The sequence below is a fragment of the Pterocles gutturalis genome, unplaced genomic scaffold, assembly GCF_000699245.1.
Source record: "Pterocles gutturalis isolate BGI_N339 unplaced genomic scaffold, ASM69924v1 scaffold32981, whole genome shotgun sequence".
Lineage (NCBI taxonomy): Eukaryota > Metazoa > Chordata > Aves > Pterocliformes > Pteroclidae > Pterocles > Pterocles gutturalis.
The window spans coordinates 26,760-48,420 of record NW_010098966.1 but is presented as its reverse complement, the minus strand read 5'-3'; the positions used below and the strand labels follow the sequence as shown (position 1 = coordinate 48,420).

General features: G+C 40.3%; 1 protein-coding gene across 1 annotated transcript in view; it reads left to right on the top strand.

Annotated features, from left to right (window-relative positions):
* Positions 1-21,661, top strand: part of RGS22 (regulator of G-protein signaling 22) — a gene marked incomplete at its 3' end in the record, with an annotated part of 59,311 nt that overhangs the window by 12,375 nt on the left and 25,275 nt on the right. Inside the window, exons 5-13 of the mRNA XM_010074940.1 lie at positions 3,464-3,549; positions 5,617-5,782; positions 6,089-6,264; positions 9,243-9,500; positions 9,615-9,863; positions 10,429-10,590; positions 11,529-11,709; positions 16,096-16,221; positions 17,781-17,882. Coding sequence (XP_010073242.1) covers positions 3,464-3,549; positions 5,617-5,782; positions 6,089-6,264; positions 9,243-9,500; positions 9,615-9,863; positions 10,429-10,590; positions 11,529-11,709; positions 16,096-16,221; positions 17,781-17,882 — 1,506 coding nt within the window. The remainder of the gene's footprint in view (positions 1-3,463; positions 3,550-5,616; positions 5,783-6,088; positions 6,265-9,242; positions 9,501-9,614; positions 9,864-10,428; positions 10,591-11,528; positions 11,710-16,095; positions 16,222-17,780; positions 17,883-21,661) is intronic.

Below are 21,661 nucleotides of genomic sequence, written 5' to 3'. Positions count from 1 at the left end.
CTAGTGATCCCTGGAATGTGCAAATTGACTGAAACTAATGCATCTCAGTCTTTCCTTATTAATTAATTTCCTTGTGTGGCTATGAGCTCATCTGTGGTCTGGCAACACATAAGTCTCTCTTCCATTAATTCCCGAAGGATTTACATGGTTAGCATCAATTGAACTGGCCAGAGAAAATAATCTTTGGCAACTCGAAAGCTAAATTAATGGACAGATAGGTTGGATTTTAGAAAAAAAATTCTTGTTTCAGACTTGCTCAGTCACTATCAATTTTGGCATTCTAACCTGTTTGCTTTCAGGGCTTTCTTCAGAACCAAATTAGGCAAGTTAAAATTGGGAGAGGAAGCACCATAAGCATTGGGAGACTACAAGACAGTATAATTAGTTGTGGGAATTTACCTTTAAACAACAGCTTTGGAGGAGAAAAAATATTTCACTGGGATACTTGGTTTATTCCTTTCTTGTTTACTTTATGTTGGTGTGACTGATATGACTTCAATTCATTCAAGGCCAGTCTAAGGTCTTGCTACATTTTTAAAGGCGGCTGCTCTAAATTATATCATAGCTGGAAAGCTGAGAGAAAAGCAGGGAGTAGCAACAGATCGCTGCTTTGCCCAGTATAAGCTTAATGATCTTCAGAAAAGAAAACAGTGCTGAGGGGAGGTCAAAAGGCAATGATGTTTAACAAAATGATAGCAACGTGAGATTGCAATTATCTGCATCTAAAGGGATAAATGCTACAGTAGGTCAAGGCTCACAGACATCCTTACAATGTTAAATGACTGTTTTCACAAAGACTTTGCTCAAGAGCACGAAAGTAGAGGCACTATTCTCCATTTCTTATTTGCTCTCAGGATTAAACTGAGGAAACATCGTGTGCTTGTGCAAGGGTGGCTGACATTGCTCTCCGGGATAACCCCACGTCCTTGTGACTGTGGATGGCCTTTCTTGACAACTTCAAAGGCATCACTTTGTCTTCAATATTACTGGCATCTTTCATGTAGTTTGGAGCAACAGGGCTCCTCTAATGGTTAGGAATACACGACTGTCTCTGGGCCATTTTCCACAGATGGGAAGCATTATGGCCTTTGAGGAACAGTATCCCTTGGTACACTTTCTTCTCCTTTTTGGGAGAAGGGGTGGTATTTCTTCTTGAATCCTGCTTTACTGGACAGGTAACACAGATGCCTCATCCAGTGCAACTTGGCATCTCAAAGTGGCCTGCAAACCAGCATGCCAAAAATGGTTCCTGCAACTCCACAAGGTGGAAGAAGTCAGCTTCATTCATTGTACCACACTGTGACTGAGCCAGAAGTCATCCCAAACCAACTGCGACACGTAGTTCAGTAAAAATCAAACAGGATCTGATCCTGCAGGCGTTGCGTGATGCTGCCTTGCTTTGACTGCTTTCTTCAAGCTGACTGAAGAGGTTGGCATGTGCTTTGAATGTTGCTTTGCTCCAGAAAGTCACCTCGAGTGGCTATCACTGGCACATTACTAATGAGAGTGAGCTATGGTCAGAGAATCCTAGTGGACCTTTCAGCCCACAGCCTGAATCTAAATACATCTTGCCTAAGAAATACATCCAGTGGTACTTTTCTCTGTATTTTACTTCCATCTCAGATTGTTACAAATGTAGAGTTTTCTGCGTGTGTGCATGCACACTTGCAAATTATTGATATGGAGGCATCTTCTTATCAATAGTCAAAACCAACTTGGTGTAAAATATATTAAGAGAAAAACCTGCGGAGCTGGGTAGAATCGATCACAACTAGGGCAAGAAACTGGCTGGCATCCCACATACCCTACTTCAGAGAAACCCCAGTTCAGCAAAGCACTTCAGTATATGTTTAACTTTAATCAAGGGAAGTTAAACACATGCTTAAACTTAAACACGTGCTAAAAGCTTTGCTGGATTGGGTCCCAGCAAGGCCCAAGGCTGACTGGGTAAGGAAGCTAACCAAGGTAAAAAACCCATCCGAGTAGATGTAGCATCTTTCTCTGGGGAAGGAGCAGAGGTTCTTTCCTTCAGACAGTATATATAATTTCGCGTACCAGCCATGTACAGATGTGAACATATTATGAATCACTCAGATAAAAAGCTAGGCTGTGAGTCAGTAAATACATAAATATTAAATGCCAAAATAAAGAGACGATCTCCTGTATTTCAAAAAAAACTTGTCAGTTACCAAAAGGAAGCATACAGTGTGTGGTTGGGAGTAATTAATCTCCATCTCCACAAATTACATTGTATGAGCCACTGCCAACATAAGCTTTCCATATTTTGAAATATTTTCTTCTCACTAAATGAAACCACCCACTTTCTGAGTAATTCAGATTTTTTTAATCCCCTACAGATATATATGAGGCAGAAATAACCCTTGTCCCTAATGGAATATTAGCTCATGGAAAGAAAATTTAAAATGTAATCTACATGAACTGATTATTTGATATAGCAAGTAGCAGCCACCCTTGCCCAAACTTCACCTGTTTTTATGGACAAGTGGACTTACTGCATTCTTCCAAACCACGAGTCTCTCCTTCACTAAAAGGAAAAATGCACCTCAGACAAACAAAACAGGTCATCTCCTAAGAGTGGAAAATGTACGCTCTTAAAAAAATATTCAAAAGTGTGCTGTGTGTCATTTCTAAGGGGAACAACTACGGATCACTGTGGCCCGTAGTCAAGAGCTTGCTCTCTGCACAAAACCCTAGGCACGGTTCTTGGGTTGGCTGGCTCTGTGCAGCTCGCTGCCCAACACCTCCCTTCCATCGCTCTTTGGAGGCACCTCCCTTTCTGCTTCGACGAGGCACTGAGGCTTAGGCTGCCTTGAGCAAAAATCTGTTATGGGCCCAATTCATAACGCACTTCGATTCCCACTGCAAGAGTTGCTGCGTGCAACGTACACTTATGCAATGCTCCAACATACAAGCAGGAAAGGTGATAACTGATTGCCTTTTTATTTGTTTGATTTTGGTTTTAAATATCCACAGCTCTCCCATTCTGGGAATTTAATTTAATTTAAGTGTTCCTTCTTTTTCAAATTCTTGAGGAAAAATGTAGGAGTGGTTGTTTATAAAATGTGATAAGTTCAGAAAAATGAGCAGTTTTCTACTGCAGAAAAGCGATGAGCATCTCAACTGCATTTGGAATTTGGTAAAGAAAAACCATGATCCATACACGTGTTATTTCTGAAGAAAAACCACTCATGTTTTGTTAAAAACATTGTACTCTTACAGGTGAAATAGTTTTTAGACCTTATTAGCTGTTAATAGGAACATAAATTGACTCGATTGTCCCAGCACCAGTAAGGCTCAACTGGATAACAAAGGTGGTGATCACTGTGTGTTTGTCTGCCTGAGACAATGCTTCCGTAGGAGGGGATGGAGAGAATCGGTTACATGGCAAACAAAACAAGAAAGTCAAGAATACGACAAACCTTTGGCATTTCTTTTTTTATAGTATCTTGATCGAGAACAAGCAATTCAGTGGATTAAGAAAGAAAGGCTTCCAGCGTTTCTAGAAAGCGACTGTTACTTTGAATACAGGTATCGCAATTTTTTTTATGTTGTCTCTCAGTTTTAAATCTGTACGTTTTTCTCTTCTGACTAATTTGCCTTGGTGATACCCTTCATTTTCTCCCACCTCTTGTCCTGTTTAATTTTAGCATTTAAGTGACTTGGATAAAGTAAAATCAGTGACCTTTTTTTCACTCGTCATTCTGTAATTTTCCTTGGCTGTGAATTGTACACTGTATTAAACCATTACAGCGAGAGAAAGAGTAGGGCTTACTGTCCTCTGAACCTCTGCTCCACTGAGGTATCGTGGTAGCAACGCATCTCTCTCTAACGGAGGCCATGCAAGTGGAAAATATGAATCCATGAAATCTATTTGGAAAAAAAACCAGCCAGTCCTTTTTATTTCATTTATTAGTTTTGTATCTTTGGGCCCACTGTCAGACTCCCTTTAGCACGGTTCTCAGTGGGATGCCGTGGCATAGTTGGATGATTTTACTGTTATACACTTGCTATATTTTTCCAGATGTCCTTTCAGCAGATGTTCAGGAGGTTTAGTGTGCCTTTTGGAAGGATCTGCCTCTACATCCCTTAATGTTGTGTCTGGGTTGCAGTGTGTTTTAGGAGTCCTAAGACAAGAGGTATCCGGGCAGTATCGTTCACAAAACTGATTGTAATGCCAGACTAGCTACTGGCATATAGAATTTTATATGAAAATTTTCAAAATATTTTAAACTTTCAATATCCTGAAGACTGCACTTACATTCAAGGGGAAAACTGTGCAAAGAATAAGCAAATAATGAAAGAGTCCTTCATTTTATCTGTAGCAGCGACCTGCTTTACAGGTATCTGGGCCTCACAAAACACTGAAAATTTGATCCTATGCTATAGCAAAGTATTTCCTTGATCAAGCAGAGCTACCTAAGAGAATTTCATAAAGCTAACTTTAAGCACGTGGCTAATTTCCATTGGTACCAGGGTTTTAAGTTGCTTGCTTGAATCAGGATCAAGAGAAGCTGAGATGCTAAAAGGGAAACCTGCATTTAGAGGTTTCAATCCTAGAATGAAATAGTCCTTACCCTCAAATACAAAACAAAACTGGGCATTCAGCTCCTGGTCATAGGCTCAGGAATAGGCTTCTTTGTCCCTTCACATGCACTTTGGCTGGTTTTGTACTGCTTTCTAACTTTGTAAGTTCTGACACAATTCTTGAGCCCAGAGCACCCTCATTATTGCCATGTGGTTCCCAGACGGCCTTTTTCTGAACGTTGCGAGGTTCACGCTAACACAGGGTAGCTCTGGAGTGCTGCTCAGTCTGAAGTCCTCATACAGCAGCCAGCTGAGCGTGGTAGCACTGGCTGCCTTGTTACCACCTGAAAGTTCAATTCGTATGGTCACTGCTGTGGCATTGCTGCTGGAAGTTGCTTGTGTGAGGACCAAGAAATGTTGTATTTGATAGTGACACAGGGCTTCTGCAATCTGGTAGAATGGTTCCATTTAGAATAGAATCAAGTCCTAGAATCGTTAAGGTTGGAAAAGACCTCAAGGATCATCAAGTCCAACTATCAACCCAACACCACCCAACCCACTAACCCATGTCCCCAAGCACCACATCTACATGTTTCTTGAACACTTCCAGGGATGGTGACTCCACCACTTCCCTGGGCAGCCTGTTCCAATGCCTGAGCACTCTTGCAGTGAAGAAATTTTTTCTAATCTCCAGCCTAAACCTCCCCTGGCGCAACTTGAGGCCGTTTCCTCTTGTCCTATCACTTGTTACTTTAGAGCAGAGCCCAGCACCCCCCTCGCTACACCCTCCTTTCAGGCAGCTGTAGAGAGTGATGAGGTCTCCTCTCAGCCTCCTCTTCTCCAGACTAAACCCCCCCAGCTCCCTCAGCCGCTCCTCGTCAGACCTGTGCTCCAGACCCTTCCCCAGCTTCGTTGCCCTTCTCTGGACACAATAAATAATAAAGCAGATCAGGAAGTTCCTTGTAGCAACTTATGACCATGGTTTTTATTGCCTATTCTAGGGAAAAATCAACCGTTTCTCTGACTAAAAGCCAATACTAATTTTTTTATTATCTCAACATTTAATTTCAGGCTGGCCAAACTGATATCACAGGTAGAATGGAGCAAGACTGGCATCAATTTCATTATAGATAGTGACTATTACCCCTGGATAAAGAAGAGAGACCCAAGTTCTCCCCCTCCTCAGGAGGATGACACTTCATTGATTATGAAGAAGTTCTACATATCGCTTGACCAGGTAAAATAAACATGTTTAGTGGGTGTAACATCAAGCTACTGAATGCATTGGGTTAAATTATTGTAACTGAGGTCACAACCTAATTGGACAAATGCTTCTCTGAATATTCCTTATTTTCAAAGCTCTTTGTACTATAGAAGAAGGTTGATGGGTTGTAACACAGCTTAAACAGAACTGGCAACTATTGTTATAGAAATCTATAAAAATGGACTACACAAAATGACTACAGACAGTAAGCCCTCTGCTCTCAGAAACACTGCAATAAATAGAGAAATTTGAATTATTCTGTAACATTTCTTTTCCTAGGCTACGGTTTCTCAGACAAAGGATTGGTTTACTTTATCAAAAAAAAGTGAACCCATGAAAACTACAGATTCACTTATGCATCCTGTAGCTTCCAGTCAAATTCAAGAAATTCAGTGTTTGTCTGAGCAGCACGAAAAAGACGATTCATTAAGCAAAAAATATAGCCTTCTGGGTAAGTAACAGGGGCTCAGCCATAGTATTTATAACATGAGTTTGACTAGGTGGAAAGAAAAGGCATTTCAAGGAATTGCTCCCAACTCCACTTACTACCTTCTGAGTATCGCATGGTATCTTAGCCTTCAGGCAGGGATTTGTTTCTTTCCATAGCCACAACATTAAATTAGAATTGGAGCTAGTAGCCAAGTCATTTTGTGATAGCAGAATCCTCCTTTCTTACATATTTCTGTCTCATAGATATCCGAAAGTTTCAGCTACGGCGCTTTTTTTTTTTTTTTTTTTTTTAATTCAATTCAGTATGTTTTGAAAGAATTTATTGTCTGAATTCTTTGGGTATTTGATAATGTATCATTTGTGTTGCAGCCACCTTCTTAGGGTATTTATGTTGGGCCCTTAAAGGCCTTTTGGCTGCCAATTTTTAAGAATCTTAGAGAATGGAATTGCTTGCGACACTCCTGTTTATCTGTCAAATTTAACTGAAATTCTTCAGCAGGTTTCAAAGGTACTGGGAGAGAACATACAGGTGCATATATGGACATACCTGATTGCACAGCCTTGCTTCTGCTCTGCAGGCAGCACCAAGATGAACAGAGAAGTCTCAGCTCATATGTTAGGAGTTCTCTCTCCCCCATTCTCAGAGCAGCCATTCCACTTTGAGACTTGTACTGCTGGGACCTTGGAGTCCAATGGTTGAATGGAAAATGGGAACACACACTCCAGAAGTCTGTCTTCTTCCCCGGACCCTTGAGGACCCATGAGACTCCAACTCATTCATGGATTATTAATGAAGTTATTCAAGTTGCACTTGTTTGCATCTCATGACTCTATCACTGATTTTTGCAGCGCTTTGAGGAGAGAGCTCACAAGTGCACCATTCTTGCAGAGTGTCGTAGGGTAACATCACTCTGTATTGCAGTGGGCTGGTCAGAGGTGTATGGAAAGCCTCTCTGGCTCTTCTTTTGCTGCAGTTGTCCTGCACTCAACAGCATTTTGCCTCAATGAATATTTTACATCTTCTCACTAAAAATTGTATTTTCTAACACTGACTTCCATTTTACATGTGCTTATTACTCTTATTTATGCTTATGCAATGGGAAATCCAGCATTCTTTCAGTCAGAAAAAAATTTTTAGGCATGGTATTCACCTGGTGTAGGGATCAGGCACTGGAAGCAATGAAGGGCATCAGCTAAGTTCCTCAGAGCCAGCCTGCTATTAGAAAGAGTTCAACAGCTGAAGGTATTTGCTTGGACAATCCAGTTTGAATTCCTTGCTCACTGCTTCAGTTGGATCAGGGTTACCAATTAACGTCTTGAGCAAAACCCTGAGCCACCTGGCTTTTGATTACTCAAGAGATGTGTATCTCTCTCCCTAATTCCCTCAGGTCCTGTGAAATCATTTCTCACGTTTCAATTTCACAGAACTGTGCTGAGAAGCTCTAATTTTTCTTTGTCGAGTGAAAACATTTGAAATAGTTCAGCAATATGAAAAGATATTTTAAATTACATTTTTATATTAATGTCAACATACTGTGCCATATGTACTTACACACGGAATTACGTAAGTGCAGAGCAGGGCATCTCTGTGCCATGTTCCTAATCCAAGTGTCTGCCTGTGACAGTGGCCAGCGCTAGTTAGATGGGGCTTGTTTTCCGAGATGGCAGGAATGTCTAACTGCCATTGCCATTTATTGAGCAGGCCACCATAGAGGATTGCACAGGCTGGTGACATTTCAAATGTGACCTCAGTGGATCTGAGAGATTTAGCTTTTCTACCACTGACTGATGTAGTGCCTGTGTTTGTCTCTGCACTGACAGTGTTTTCCTTTAGTGATACGGATGGAGTATGAAAGCCTACACCTTAGCTATAGGGAAATACAGAAGATTCAGTTTATTCTATACTTCAAACACTGGATAGATACAAAGATACCGTAGAGCCACGATTGAATCACGACTTTGATTTTTCTGCTTTCACTTTGATTCTGCTGCTGCTCACAACACCTGTAGTTACTCTGCTCAGTTTCACAGACTGACTTGTACAGCATTAACCTAGCTAAGCATCATGTACTGTCAAGGTCATCTTTGCTAACACACTCCAGAAGGACTTGATTTGTAAGTCTGTCAGAAGTAGAAAAGATATTTGAGCAAGTTAAACCAGTAAGTTTCTTTCTCAGCAGACCAGGACAGCAGGTCATGCTTAATAGCACGGAGATGATGAGGAGTTGGGTAAAAGGAACTAAGTAGAGAAGCGTTAGACCAAAAATCCAGGGCTGGTCACAGTTCTGAACTTATTAGTTATGAACCATCTCTCAATGGAAAGTAGCCATTTCTGGGTGGCAGACTGGACTGCAGGATTGTTAAATGTTTCCAGAGCCCTTGACACAATAATTTGTTCTGTTGTCCTTCTATCTATGTCAACATTTTACCCACTGACAGAGGTCTGTTTGATGTGTTAGTCCTTGGCAATAATCAAGGCTAATTAGACAAAGAATTATCACTTACTAGCTTCCTCATGCCTAAACAAAAGCCAGTCCTGCTACACACTGTGACTTTAATCCAACTATGACCAAATGCTCAGGAAGAAACCACGTCCTGCAGCACAAGGTGGTTTAACAGGTGCTGGGGAGCTGGGATGCTCAGCTGAGTAAACAAGGCAACTGGTTCCAGAGGGAGTTGTTCCCGAACTCTGCTGCTCTGCTGGAATTCGACAGAGAGTAAGGTTTTGAGTCATGGGCCTGAGTTTCTAGCCAGATAGCGACAGCGTGAGGACCTCTGCTGTTCCCTGCTCTGCAGCCTGACGTGGGCTGATTGTTCTGCAGCGGCACAATACAAACATGTTGCATTTTTTAACTTGGAAATGTTCATATGCAAGAGAATATTCCTGAATCAAAAGGATGTTCAATGACCTTTTCTGATTTAATGCAGAAGCAGGATCCCGGTCTAAGGAATGCCACCAACAGAGTTTCCTTTCCCTTTCAAGGACAGCATCAGCAAAAGCCGACCTCATTAGGGAGAGATCCAGAGAGGCTGAGGAGGGTTCTTCAGTGGCCATTGCTGAACCTCCTTCCCACACTCAGTTAAGAGTTTATCTAGACCCAACATGGGACAACGCAGCAAAAGAAGAAAATGGACAGGAAAGTGCAACTTTTCAGACACCAGAAGAATTCACGCCAGCTCCATCTATAATGAAGGAACCAATTTCAGAACTGACCCACCAGCCAGCTGCTGACACTGAGAGTGATCTGGATTTCCACAAACAGCCTGAAGTGTTTATACACGAGTCGGCAAATAATGAATTCGCCCGTGGTACTGCAGAGTCACTCTTTTCCCAAAGTTCTTCTCCATTTACTATCTTGGACCTTAAGGGAGCCGTATTAGAACGAGATACCGAAGAAGTAAGCTTAAGATCAAGTTCCGAAAGTGATGGGGCAGACAGTAGGACCTCCTGGTGTATTAGTCACAGGACTTATGGCACTGGCAACAGACAGGAGTTTGAAAGGTTCAAGAAATTCATTAAAGGAACACTTGGGGAGAGGTACTGGTGGCTCTGGATGGATATTGAAAGATTAAAGGCTCTTAAGGACACTACAAGGCAGAAAAGGTACTTCCCATTATTTAACAGTTATTCCCATTGTTTTAATACTTGTAACCCAGCTTCATCAATGCAGGTTTTGAGATTTCAGAATAGATTTTAATGTTAGAGTAGAACAGACACAATTAAAGTAATCATGAGTGTCCTGACAAAGTAAGTCAGGAATGACTCTGCTGCAGCTAATAAAACTCTTTTTGCAGAGTCATGTTTGCAAAGCTTACATGAAGTCAAAATAGCCACAGTCTTAAGGGTCTGTTAGAAAGAGATTTGGAAAACAAATGGCAACAGAAACTAAAAATAAAAAAATAGAATAACTTAAATTCACAAGTAGGGCATTCAGTATGACAAACTGCTTTAGTGAAAGGCTCTGCTGGATTCAGACTGTCTATTCTAAGGCACTGTACATTTTATCTTCTACACAGACTGCCTCTAGCCTGCAGCAAAATTGTTTTGGCTTCTGCCACTTGCAATTAAAAACATACTGCATAAGAGCAGTTTAACCAGTAGGATGAACTGTACTTGGTTCTGTATAGCATTTGATACATGCTTATGTGACTATTTTCATGGACTCAAGGCAACTCAGTAAGATGAAAAAACTCTATCTGCTGAGCAGTGGAGACTATTTCCTCCGTTCGGAAGTGTTACTCAGACTCGATCTACTGCATGGAGATCAGTGGAATACAAAGCATTTAAGACGGATTCAGCCTGAAGTAGTGAAACCTCTTCTTCTTTACTGGTATGAAAAAATGATCATGAACTAAGATTCTATTGTTTAACAAATTTCTCTTTTCTTTGATAAGCCTATTAGATTTATTTCATTTCATTTATCCCACTGCAATTATGAGAAGCGATGTCATCATAAATACTAGCAGATGTTACCTCTGGATTTGTAGCTGAGCCTAAAGCACACTGCAATCTGCTGAGAGGCCAGGTAGATCTGCCTTACTGAGCCCTTGTTATTTTACTGTCAGAGCATCTGAGCTCCTTTGTGTATAGCTGCCTCGGATACCATTCAACTAAACTTCATGCTGCAGGGTAGAGGAACTCCTCCAGGTATCGAAGGTTAATTCTGTCCTAACCTATCCCCCATAGTGCCCTTCTCAAGTTTCTGAGGATGCTCTGTGTATACATCTATGTGGAATTTGACCCTGAGACTTTACTGTTCAATGTCTGTCATACAAAATGCCTTTACATATTGACAGCTTAAGTGAGGATACAAATTCTAACCTGTTTCCAAAACACAAGCTAAATTTTGAAGGTCTTCTCTCCTCCCCAAGGGGGCTTAACAAATTGCAGGCATAAACAAATACCTGCAACTGTGAACTTTGCCGTGGAGCCTCATGAGAGTTATGGTCTATGTCCTGTGACCTACAATCCTTTCCTATTCTTTGCTGTAGGATGGATGGGGTATATCCTTCTGCAGACTCATACAAAGGCAACTAGGTAATGGTGCAGAATTCACAACCTGAGTTTATGTATGTGTAGCTTGGATTTAGATTTAGAAGAGTCAAATGTCCAAACATATCTTTAATATAAACTGATTTTTAATTCTAGGTGCGTATAGCACCATATCTTGATACAGTAAACATCATCATGGAGAAAAAAAAAAGAAGCCAAACAGCCCAGTATTTCATGTTTAAGGAATGTTCTACTTATTAGCTTTTCTTTTCCTAGGGGTCCCAGATTTTGTGTCACTCATTCAACAGCAATAGAAACTGCCAGTGCAAAACTAAAGCTCTGGCACGCATGCCAAGAGAGACCAAAGGTGGACATTGATCCTTTCCCACAAATGGTATCACTGCTGCCATTGACACCTAAGTCTTGCACACCCAGGATACCACCTTCACTTCCTCAGGTAGGTATGATCACAACATTGAAAACCAAAGCCCTGTCCCATCACAAATAATGATAAAACTCCTTGAATTCAACGGGACAAGAATATGGTACTTGGGTAGGAGGAAGCTAAGATTTAGCAAGGTTGTCTGTTGCAGATGGTTATATATAAAAATGCAGCAAAATTTTACCACACTTTATGCAACTAGTTGCTCTAAATTGAGTCAAATCATCTTCTCAGTTACATGCTAGCTATTTCATAAGTCTTTTGGACAGATATTTTAGCTCAAAATTCTCAGAACTGCGAGATTAAGGACCTAGCAGCACATACTCTGTCCTTCAACCAGCCGTATCTTAATCCAGAGTAATTCTTACTACTTCCCTGCAGTTACCCTGAATCTACCCCTCATGTTTGTTCTGCTCATCTTCTAACACCACAGTTCTTTCATCAGCTACACGTGATTTCGGCTTTCTGCTGAGGGCCAGGAGCCACACAGCACAGATCTGTCCTTTTCACAGCATGTAGCTTGCAGGTGGCCAGTTCAGTTTTGACTCTGTTCTTCTTCAAAAGCCTGAATTTGAGAGGTGACTGCAACGAAAGCTGCAGGTTTTTAACAACACGGTGCTAAGCCTCAGGACAGAAGGTACTTGGAGAACGTGAATAGAGACTGTGGTTCCAGTATCAGGAACTGGATGGGCTGTGACACCAGTCTGTTCACACACACCTCTGTTACTTTGAGTCGGATAGTTTTAGACTAAAATTGTATTTTTTAAAAAGGTAATTCATTGAGATAATGGAGGAAAAACAGTGGGACAGATTTCTTGTTCAGAAGAAGCTGGGTTCAGGTGCCAGATCCCTGCTGACCCCCGCAGGAATGGGAGCCAAGAGCAGCTGCCTCTTCCAGAGACCAGCTCTGGCTTCACAAGATGTGCTGACGACCCAGGACTAGCTGTGGGTCAGGCAGACAGGACCCTAACGCTGCAGCTTTGCCAGCCCCTGTTGAGTTCAGTACTTGAAGAAAACTGACCTGGCACCCACAAACCTCACAGAATTAGCTGATGGACTGTTTCTTGCTGATTTTTTTTTTTCTTTGTTTTCTCTGTGAGAAATCTGGACTTCTGAATCTTCCATCCCCACTGTGCTTGCAAGAGCTTAGAAAGAGCAGCAACTCTGGGTGAATTTCTGAGGACACTCTGAATGCAACTTGGCATCTCCAAAAAGTCATGGCATGATTTTGTTCCAAATAAGTTAGTGATGGTGCGGCAGAATGCCCCCTTTCCCTCTTAGTCTGAGTGGTTGTATCTGCCTTGCAGTCCTGGTTTATAGTAAGCTAGTTTAAGGTAATCTTAGTAAAGATTCACAAAACACGTTCACATGCTCTTCACCTGACATCCCCTGTAATTCTATACAAAGTGCGTATAACGTATTTCTATCTGTTAAAAATGTAATTTTAAAGCTATACTAGTTATTAAGGTGCGCTGAAAAATTGTACACGATACTCAGAGAAGCTTTTTGCAATTTGCAGTTTTACATATTGTGATTGACAAGACAAAACGGTCATGAAAACCCTTGAATATATTTGAGCAGTTAATGAGAACATGTTGAGAAAACACAAAGGTGGAAAAATGATCGGAATTGCCTTATTTTTGTCATGTCTTTTAGAAAAGTAGGACAAGATCACCAACAACTTTATTAAAGCTAGATACACCAAGTTTCTCCTTGAAGAGATCATTAAGATTGTCACCCACCTCGCCATCAAGTCAGAGCCCCCAAAGGGATGACATTTCTAGCAGTAGAAAGTGGTAAGTACAAAAGTCCCTTGTACACTTTCTGCACACAAATATACCTCAAATATTTATGAAAGGCTTTTTGATCCTACTGTTTTCATGAATATTTTTCTTTAATATAATAATCTGCTTAGTGCAGCACAGCTATGGTACAGATTGCTTGCATGCAGCATTCTTCCCTGGCTGATTAGTTTTTCAGTTGTTTGTGCCACAACACAAAAGTGTTTGCTTCTCCAAATACAGGTGTTTTATCCTCACTTGTATAATCATTGATATTCTCTACATACATTTCTATTCTTTTAACCTGTCTCAAGCACTTGCTGTCAAAGATACGCTGTCTCAGTGATTTCCACACGAAAAAAGTATTCCTCTACATTTTTTACACTTATTGTAAATTTGAACTCCATGTACTTTTTCCTCCACTATTCACTATGTCAGTCTACCCCTCTCATGCACATTCTTCGCTGTTCATTTTATAAGCAGTCCTAGGTTGTTTTTTTTTTTTTTTTAAATAGGTATTGAAATTGTTGTTTGTTTATGGATGCAGGCCAAAGTCAGTGAGGAGAGACATGAGTCACTGCTTAGCTTCGGATGACACTGAAGACTCAAAATACCAAGGTCATAGAAAGTACACCTATGCTGATCTGCTCCCAGTAAGTAATGCTTGAAAATTGTCATTGTCTTGAATAATGGGTTAAAACACTTTCTTCTGTAGTATTAATGTCCCTGCCCGTGGCAGGGGGATTGGAACTTGATGATCTTTAAGGTCCTTTCCAACCCAAACCATTCTATGATTCTATGATCAAAGGGGCAGTAATTAACGATGGGGAGAAATTGGTTTGATTATGTGTATGTCAATGCCGAATGCAGAGGTATAATTAGAATGTCAGCATTTTCTCTGTGGTATCTGTCACCTATTTGACAGGAAAACATGGCACGTATAGAGGTTTATTTTCATTAGAAAGTGTTGATCTTCTCCATGGTGACCGTGTGTTCAGTAGGCTATCATGGAAAACTCCCTGGATAAATGCTTCAATGGAATTGATGCCTAGGAAAGTATACCAGCCTTACAGCGAAAACTGCATCTACCCTAGAAAGTCATTAGAATAGTAAAATTTGTAAGAGGAAAATGCTTCACTTGTACAATTCCTCTTTACTGCTTGTGCACTTCATTCTCTTCTTTGTTGAATCATTGCCTGCTAAGTAGCCCCTCAATCCAGCGACCCTCAGGAGGGACAGGCTGCAAAGAAGAGTTTTTTTCTCAATACCTGTTAAAATGCAGACAGATCAACCACGTGAGATGTCAAGATTTGGCAATTTAAAATATATCTGCATCTTTCCATGTTTGTGGAATGCTCTTGAAACAGCCTGCTGTTTCACAGAGGTGTTGATACCCATGGCCTCACAACTGAAAAAAAACCCATATTATGAACTCTGGGCCTTTTTACATATGCATGGAGGTTGCTGATAACTTGAGCACGTGATTGATTATTTTTCACATAAAAATAATACTTTGTTTATTACTTCACTACACTCATTTTACTTCTTTGTTAATTTTGACAGAAGGAAAGGCTGGTCTTTGCAATTAGGGGACATTTGCAGTTTGAAACTTATATTAAGGAAATGTTCACACCACATACTATTAGTTTTTGTACACCTTCACCATGCAGAGCTTCCCTCTGGCTGAGGAAGGAAAATACTATCTATTTACACCTAGAGGGCTAGGCTGGAACCTGCAGTCAGGACCCCACAATTTGCCATCAGAAATGTGATGCAAAGGGGAATGCAGGGATCCATAGTTTAACTTCACAGTGGGGAGTGGGATCTTCCTGCTCTGCATCAGAATTCTGGCTTGCTCCTGCCCTTCTCAATCCCTGCTACTGTTTGGAAAGAAGCTGTTTGTCAGCCACCACACTCATCTGCTCCTACTTCTGCTCTCAGAGCCAGCAGGTCAGCCAAACTTTCTTGGGATCATCAGAAGCTAACTTACCAGTTTCAACTCTTCTCTGGTTTCTCTGTGAGGATTGTCACAATGGATGTATTCTTCCTCAAACGGTCCAGCAGCCAGCCACAGTAGAGGCCATGGATTTCCTGTGCCCTAAAAGGTTCACTGTTTTGATGTCAGTGGTGTAATCCCCGGAGACATATCTTTTGTTCCATGATAGTTAATAATTTTGAGACTTGACCAAATAACCACCTGTTAACTTCTGTTGGTTCAAAACACAGTAGCCTGAGCTGAGACAACTTTTGACAGCTAAGTGATACAGTTTAGTGTCATTTGAATTCCCTGGATTCAGAGCTAAATAGTTAACGATAGAATTAAGGCCAGGTTCGTTTTCCTGTTTCAAGTGTGGAGGAACCATCTAAGGGATGCTACGGTCATTTCGCTACTCTGCAAGCCTTCAGTCATCAGACTTATTCCATTGGATGTGAGTATTTAGTGTGAAAATGGTATGGAAAGCTATGATCAATTGCATATGTAGTAGAAAATGGAGTCTCGTTTCTTGGGATGAAGATACTAATTGAACACACTGCATGGCCCTCCATTGCAACGTACTGACATTTGAAAATAATGAAAGTCTGTTTTTCCTTGCTGTATAACCATATTCTATTTGTCCAGGGGAAAAGTGCTGCTGGCAGTGTTGTCTTAAGGGGATCAAGAATGGAAAGCATGCTGCAGTCTCTTTATTTGGAGAACAGAGCAGGCTACTACTTCACACAGTTCTGTGAGAAGTCAGGGAATAAGGTATGAGCATTTTCCTACCCCGTGATAATTTAGTCCACAATTGACTGAATGCCAAATTATAGAGGGCAGCCAGACTGAAAAAATAAAAAATGGAGAAAGAAAGATTGATGACTGGATGAGTTATTACTTGTGAGACTCCAGTCCCTCAACAACAATAAACTGTTCATGTGTATATTCAAACTAATGACAGGTCTTAACCAAGCTGTCAGATACTAACTGTCTCAAACCTATTGGAAATCTGATTGTACCATCAGGGATAAAAAAAAAAAGACTAATCATTTTTAAAAAATAGCCTTTAACTTGGCAGAAAAAATGAGGTCTTAACCCACAAAAACATTTTTTAAAAAGATGGAAAATCCGTTATGCTATTACTCATGATAATCTGCCTCCTTCTTACTTGTTGGGTTAGCGATGTCCAAAATCTCCAATGTTTTAAAAACGTTCTTCTGCTTCCACAAAGCTTCTTGGATTTCTGAGAAACATAACACTTTTTCTTCTCTGCAGTCAGCAGATCCATCATTCATTGCTGGGTGTAAATTGAGGATTGGTTGGAACAAGTTATGAATCTGAGTCAGTGTTCAGTGGCTTTGCAGAAAAATTGAGTCTTTAGGGGAGATTTGAATGCAATCAAGTTGGACATCTGTTTCACCGCTGGCACAACCCCGAATCCAGCAGCAGTAGCTAGAAATGCCTTTGGCCATCAGCAGGCAAGAGCCAATGTTTCCAAAGCTGAATACTTTCAGCTAAAAATGTTAAATGTGGATAGATAGAAATCTAAACAAAAATAACTTGTTTTTTCATCAGAGGTAGGCACCCACCCACATGTCCTCTAGCCTTCGCAGGTGCCAGATTCCTTTGAAAATTATTTCCACGGTCTGCAACCGTGGAGCCCATTTCACTCATATGCCAGGTCTGGCAGGCTACAGTCTGTGGAGCAAAGTTCCCTGCCCCGATCTTTTTGGAACACTTTCTTTATTGTCCAGCAATGGGAGTTTTTGGGGTATTTTTAAGATCCAAGCCCCATAAGCACATGATTAAAACAGAGGACTTGGGGAAAGATCTAGACACCTTCTTCTGAAAGGTATTTTGATGTCTACTTGAATTGATGAAATGAGGCCAAGACTCTGTGCCTCAGGAATGCATGTAATGAAAAAGTAATGATAGTCCCCATAACATATGTCAAGTCCACAATATTGAATTGTTTTGGTTATTGCTGCAAAATGCTGTTTCACCATGGCACAAATTCTGCATGTCCATTATCAGCATTTCTTCTTTAGTGCTGGCTTTATGCCACTGAAATGTGGTTTCTCTTCAAATGTTAACTATTTTAATGGCCAATTATGCAAAAAGGATACAATAAAATATATAGTATCACAGTGATGATGCCTTTAAATAGGTTGTCCTTCTGCCAGTATAAAACAGAAAATTAAATCCATCTTAAATTGAGCTTGATTTATGATGACCCCAAAGAGCTAAACAACCACTTGCACTGGAAAGTCAACCTTTTACAAAGCTGTGATATTTCAGTTGCCATAACTTACAATATTTTCCATCTCCAGTTGTGGAAGAACAGTGCGTACTTTTGGTTTGACCTACAGACTTATCATCAGCTTTTCTACCAAGAAACTCTTCATCCTTTTAAAATACGCAAGCAAGCCCAAGTAAGTTGTAAATAATGTGTTTTCCCTTCACAAACACATTTGTTCATTCCCTTTAGAAATACATTTGCTCAGTGTAAAGACCAAAAAGAAGATAGAAAGTAGAAAAATTTCCAAATCTCAACAACCCACATCAAAGTAAATCTGAGTTGTGGACAATAAAAGAAGCTCTTTGGATTGTTTCCATGGAATTTCTTGATTTAAGTGTTAAACATGCATAGTTTGGTTTCTAGGTTCTGCTGCCTGTTCCCAGTTTTATCTGTTATACTGAGTCTACCTAATCTCCCCTTTGCTACTCTGTGTTGTATTTGGAAACTGTCTGCTTAGTGTTAAGAACAGAGATAATATTTTTTCTAAATCATCCAATTGTGTTGTACTTCTCCTTCTATCTCCTGTGTGGGTTAGAATCAGAGCTCTCACAGTCCAGACCCCAGAAAATGACCTTAATCATGAAAATGGATTTTTCAGTTGCCAGTCCTGTTTTTCTGATTGTCGGGGCATCATTATGCTCTTTTCGCAGTTGTCGCCCGCCCCCCCATTTGATCTTTAGACCCTCATTTACTGTGAAGTGGAACTGATATTTCCTGTAAATTAACATTCTTAATTGAGCACACACTTTAAGTCAGGGAATAAAACAAAAGTGAACTTGGTTCATTGCATGGGTGCTGATAGCTGTCAGTGACTGCAGAACAGTCCCATGCTGCCAGGGAGGGAGGCTGCAGCAGTGTAATATCATTAGAAGGACTCCAAGAAAATCAGTTTGTGAAACTTTGGTCTGTTTTTCCTCTGCAAACCTTGTGTGGGAGTATATCCTATCTGCATATTTCAATATATGCTGTAATAGAGCAAAGCTGCTTCACGTGTTGTTGGAACAAATACCTGTAGAGAGCAGTGGAAAATATTCTCTTTGTTTTGTTGCAGGCTAAAGTTTAGGTTATGGTTCATTATGGTTTTCAGTCTGGTTTCATTTCACAGCAGCTCACGCTCTTTCTGCAGTGGTTGTACGGCTGAAAATTAAGGCCCAGGTCTTTTTTTACTTATCTTACTTCCCGTGCTGGCCTGGTGGTGACAGCAGAACATCGTACAATCAGAGCCACCAGGCAATTGCAGAGAACTCCATACACCCAGCCATTAAAGTAAATACATCAAAACGAAATATGTGAAACTGTTCCATTAGCATAACTAACAGCTGAAACGTAACATAACAAATCAACACATGTGCTGCAACATTTGGTATCATTCTCGAGCTTGCCTTTTAAGGCCACACAAAAATTGTTCTTGTTTTCATTGGAACACGGTAAAGAGTCAAGCTGCATCCAATCTTCAGGGTCTGCTGATGGGAGAGATGCCTTCCCAAATTCTGCACTCACCTTTGGCACAAGAAGATAGTCATTCCAAATACTCCTAAGAGGATGTGGATCGGATTCGCACAACACATCATCATATGTATTTTACTATTTGTTACAGAAAGAGACATCCAGAGTATTCTGTATGTGTTCTGCCTGCTTCCTGTTAGAAACAAGAACAAACCTGGATTGCTGTGTATCTGCTACTCATTGTTTCATTTGTTAGGCATTTTTATCTCAGCTTTACGATGCAGTAAGGAAATGCATTCCGAGGTGTATATTCATTCATCCAGGGAAACAAACTTCAGTGAGAAGGAAATCTGATGGATAAGAAAAATGACGACGACCAGTAATCATCCAGGAACATATATGGCTATTCACTACAAACATACATACAGGAATGTAAAATACATCGGGAAAGAAAAGCAATAAAGAAACACATACTGTAGTTTTCAATAAAAAAGCAGAGTTAGAAAAATTAATACAGTTACGGAAAGCTCAATGTTTTAACACTCGAATCAATGTAGAGAAAAAGGACTTATCATTACTGTGAACTTTTAGGGTCAGACACAAGATCTACGTTAGTGGAAAGTGATGACAGGGGTTAAGGCAGTTTAGCCTTTCCATTTAAGACCAGCCAGCGCGTTGTATTCTTCCATCATATGATTCTGCCAAGCAGCTGCACAAGCCCCTCATGTAGAGCAGTATCCATACCTTTGGGCAGCAATACGGACTTAAATCTTTTTCATTTTTCTTGCTTCACTCTAGTCATTCTGAGATCGCTTACCAAAGCCGCCTTCTCAGCTGGGGATGAATTCACACCAAAACCCAGGGCCTGAACAATCCCTGATTTGGAAAGTCATACATGAGGCCAAAGTCTTCATCTGAATTTCTTAAGCATTTCGTATCTTCAGATTTGTGCCATTTAAGTAATTTCAAGATGCAAACTCTGACCAAATTTCCAGAGAGGGTTTTGAGTTCAATCCATCACATATTCTAATACCTCCATAGGAAAATGTATAGCTGGAGGGTAGGAAAATTCCTTGTGTTTTACAAAAGGAACAAAACATTTAATAGATGAAGTATCATGTGCACTTGATGTCACATGTTTAAGATTTTTGGATGAATTTGATAACCTTTAAGTTCATTCAATGTAACTTTTTCCTGTTGATCCTTTAGGAGATTGGCCAATACAACAGTTTCGCTATTCCACTGAGATTCAGAAAACCACAAGACTTCCGTGACATGGGAGTCAAAAAAGGCTAAGAATTTTCCTTTTTATAGGCTACGATATATTTTCCTTTATATCTTGCTAACTTCATTGCCCAGTGTTGAAAGCTGTGAACACAGACACTCTTCCTCTTTTTTTGCTGGGTCTGGAACTCTTTGCAGGTAGTTTTCCTGCAGTCCTTGCATTCGAGTCAGTGCAGATCTACCGATGCACCCTCCCCGAGGGACACAGGGATGAAAGCCCCTTCTTTTTTCTCCCCTGTCTGCAAGTGCATGCATTCACTTTGTCACTTTGTGTGTTAAAATATTGAGGACCTATTTTGGACCTTTTTCACCAATTCACAGATCCCTTGTGTGTGTTTTTATGAGTCGGAACAGGTGTAGCAATCTAGCCCTAATGACGGACAAAATGGTTAACCCCTCTTTAAAAAGTGTATCTTTAAAGATGTGTATTTTTATAGAAGTGTATTTTGAAAGATACCACATCTTTATATCACCGGACTGGTCCCTTCTAATTTGGCTATTTTATATGTTAAATGTTTTGGATCAGACCAGAACATGATGTAACAGAAACTTTACTAGTGTTAGACTTCTTCAAAATAACTTTTGAGATCAATGTGTATCTAATTAATGCTGTCTCTGTTAAATTTAAATTTATTTGGGGATTTGCTGAGAAGGGAATAATTTAGGTCTTGTTCTTCAGCTAGGACTCTTCCAGTGGATGCCCTCAGTCTTTGACCCTACCCTTACACCTGGGGGTCTTTATTGCACTGATAACGTGGGCCACAACAGCCAGAAACCATCTTTGTTTTCTATGATTAGATCTATGTAAAAAGGGTGTGGAATCTTGCATAGTCAGTAAATACAGTAATCACAACAAGTTCTAACTGGGGGATGGATGTCAACCATCGTTGCCCTGTATTCCTTAGTGACCTGGTATCAGGAGAATCTAAAGGGTCTGTTTCAAATTGTTAAGGTCCAAAATAATGGAGATGTAGTCTGATACTGTTGCTGTCTGAAAGAGTCTAATAAATCAGAGTTGCATTTAAAACAAACAGAAACATTATTATTTAATGTACTCAAACATTCTCCCACTGTGCTTGAAATCTAAACACAATGTGTTTTATTAATGCTTGAACACAGAGCAAATGTATTATTTTCTTCTTTTCTACTGCTTTGTCCATCTGCTAGTTACAGCTGGATTTT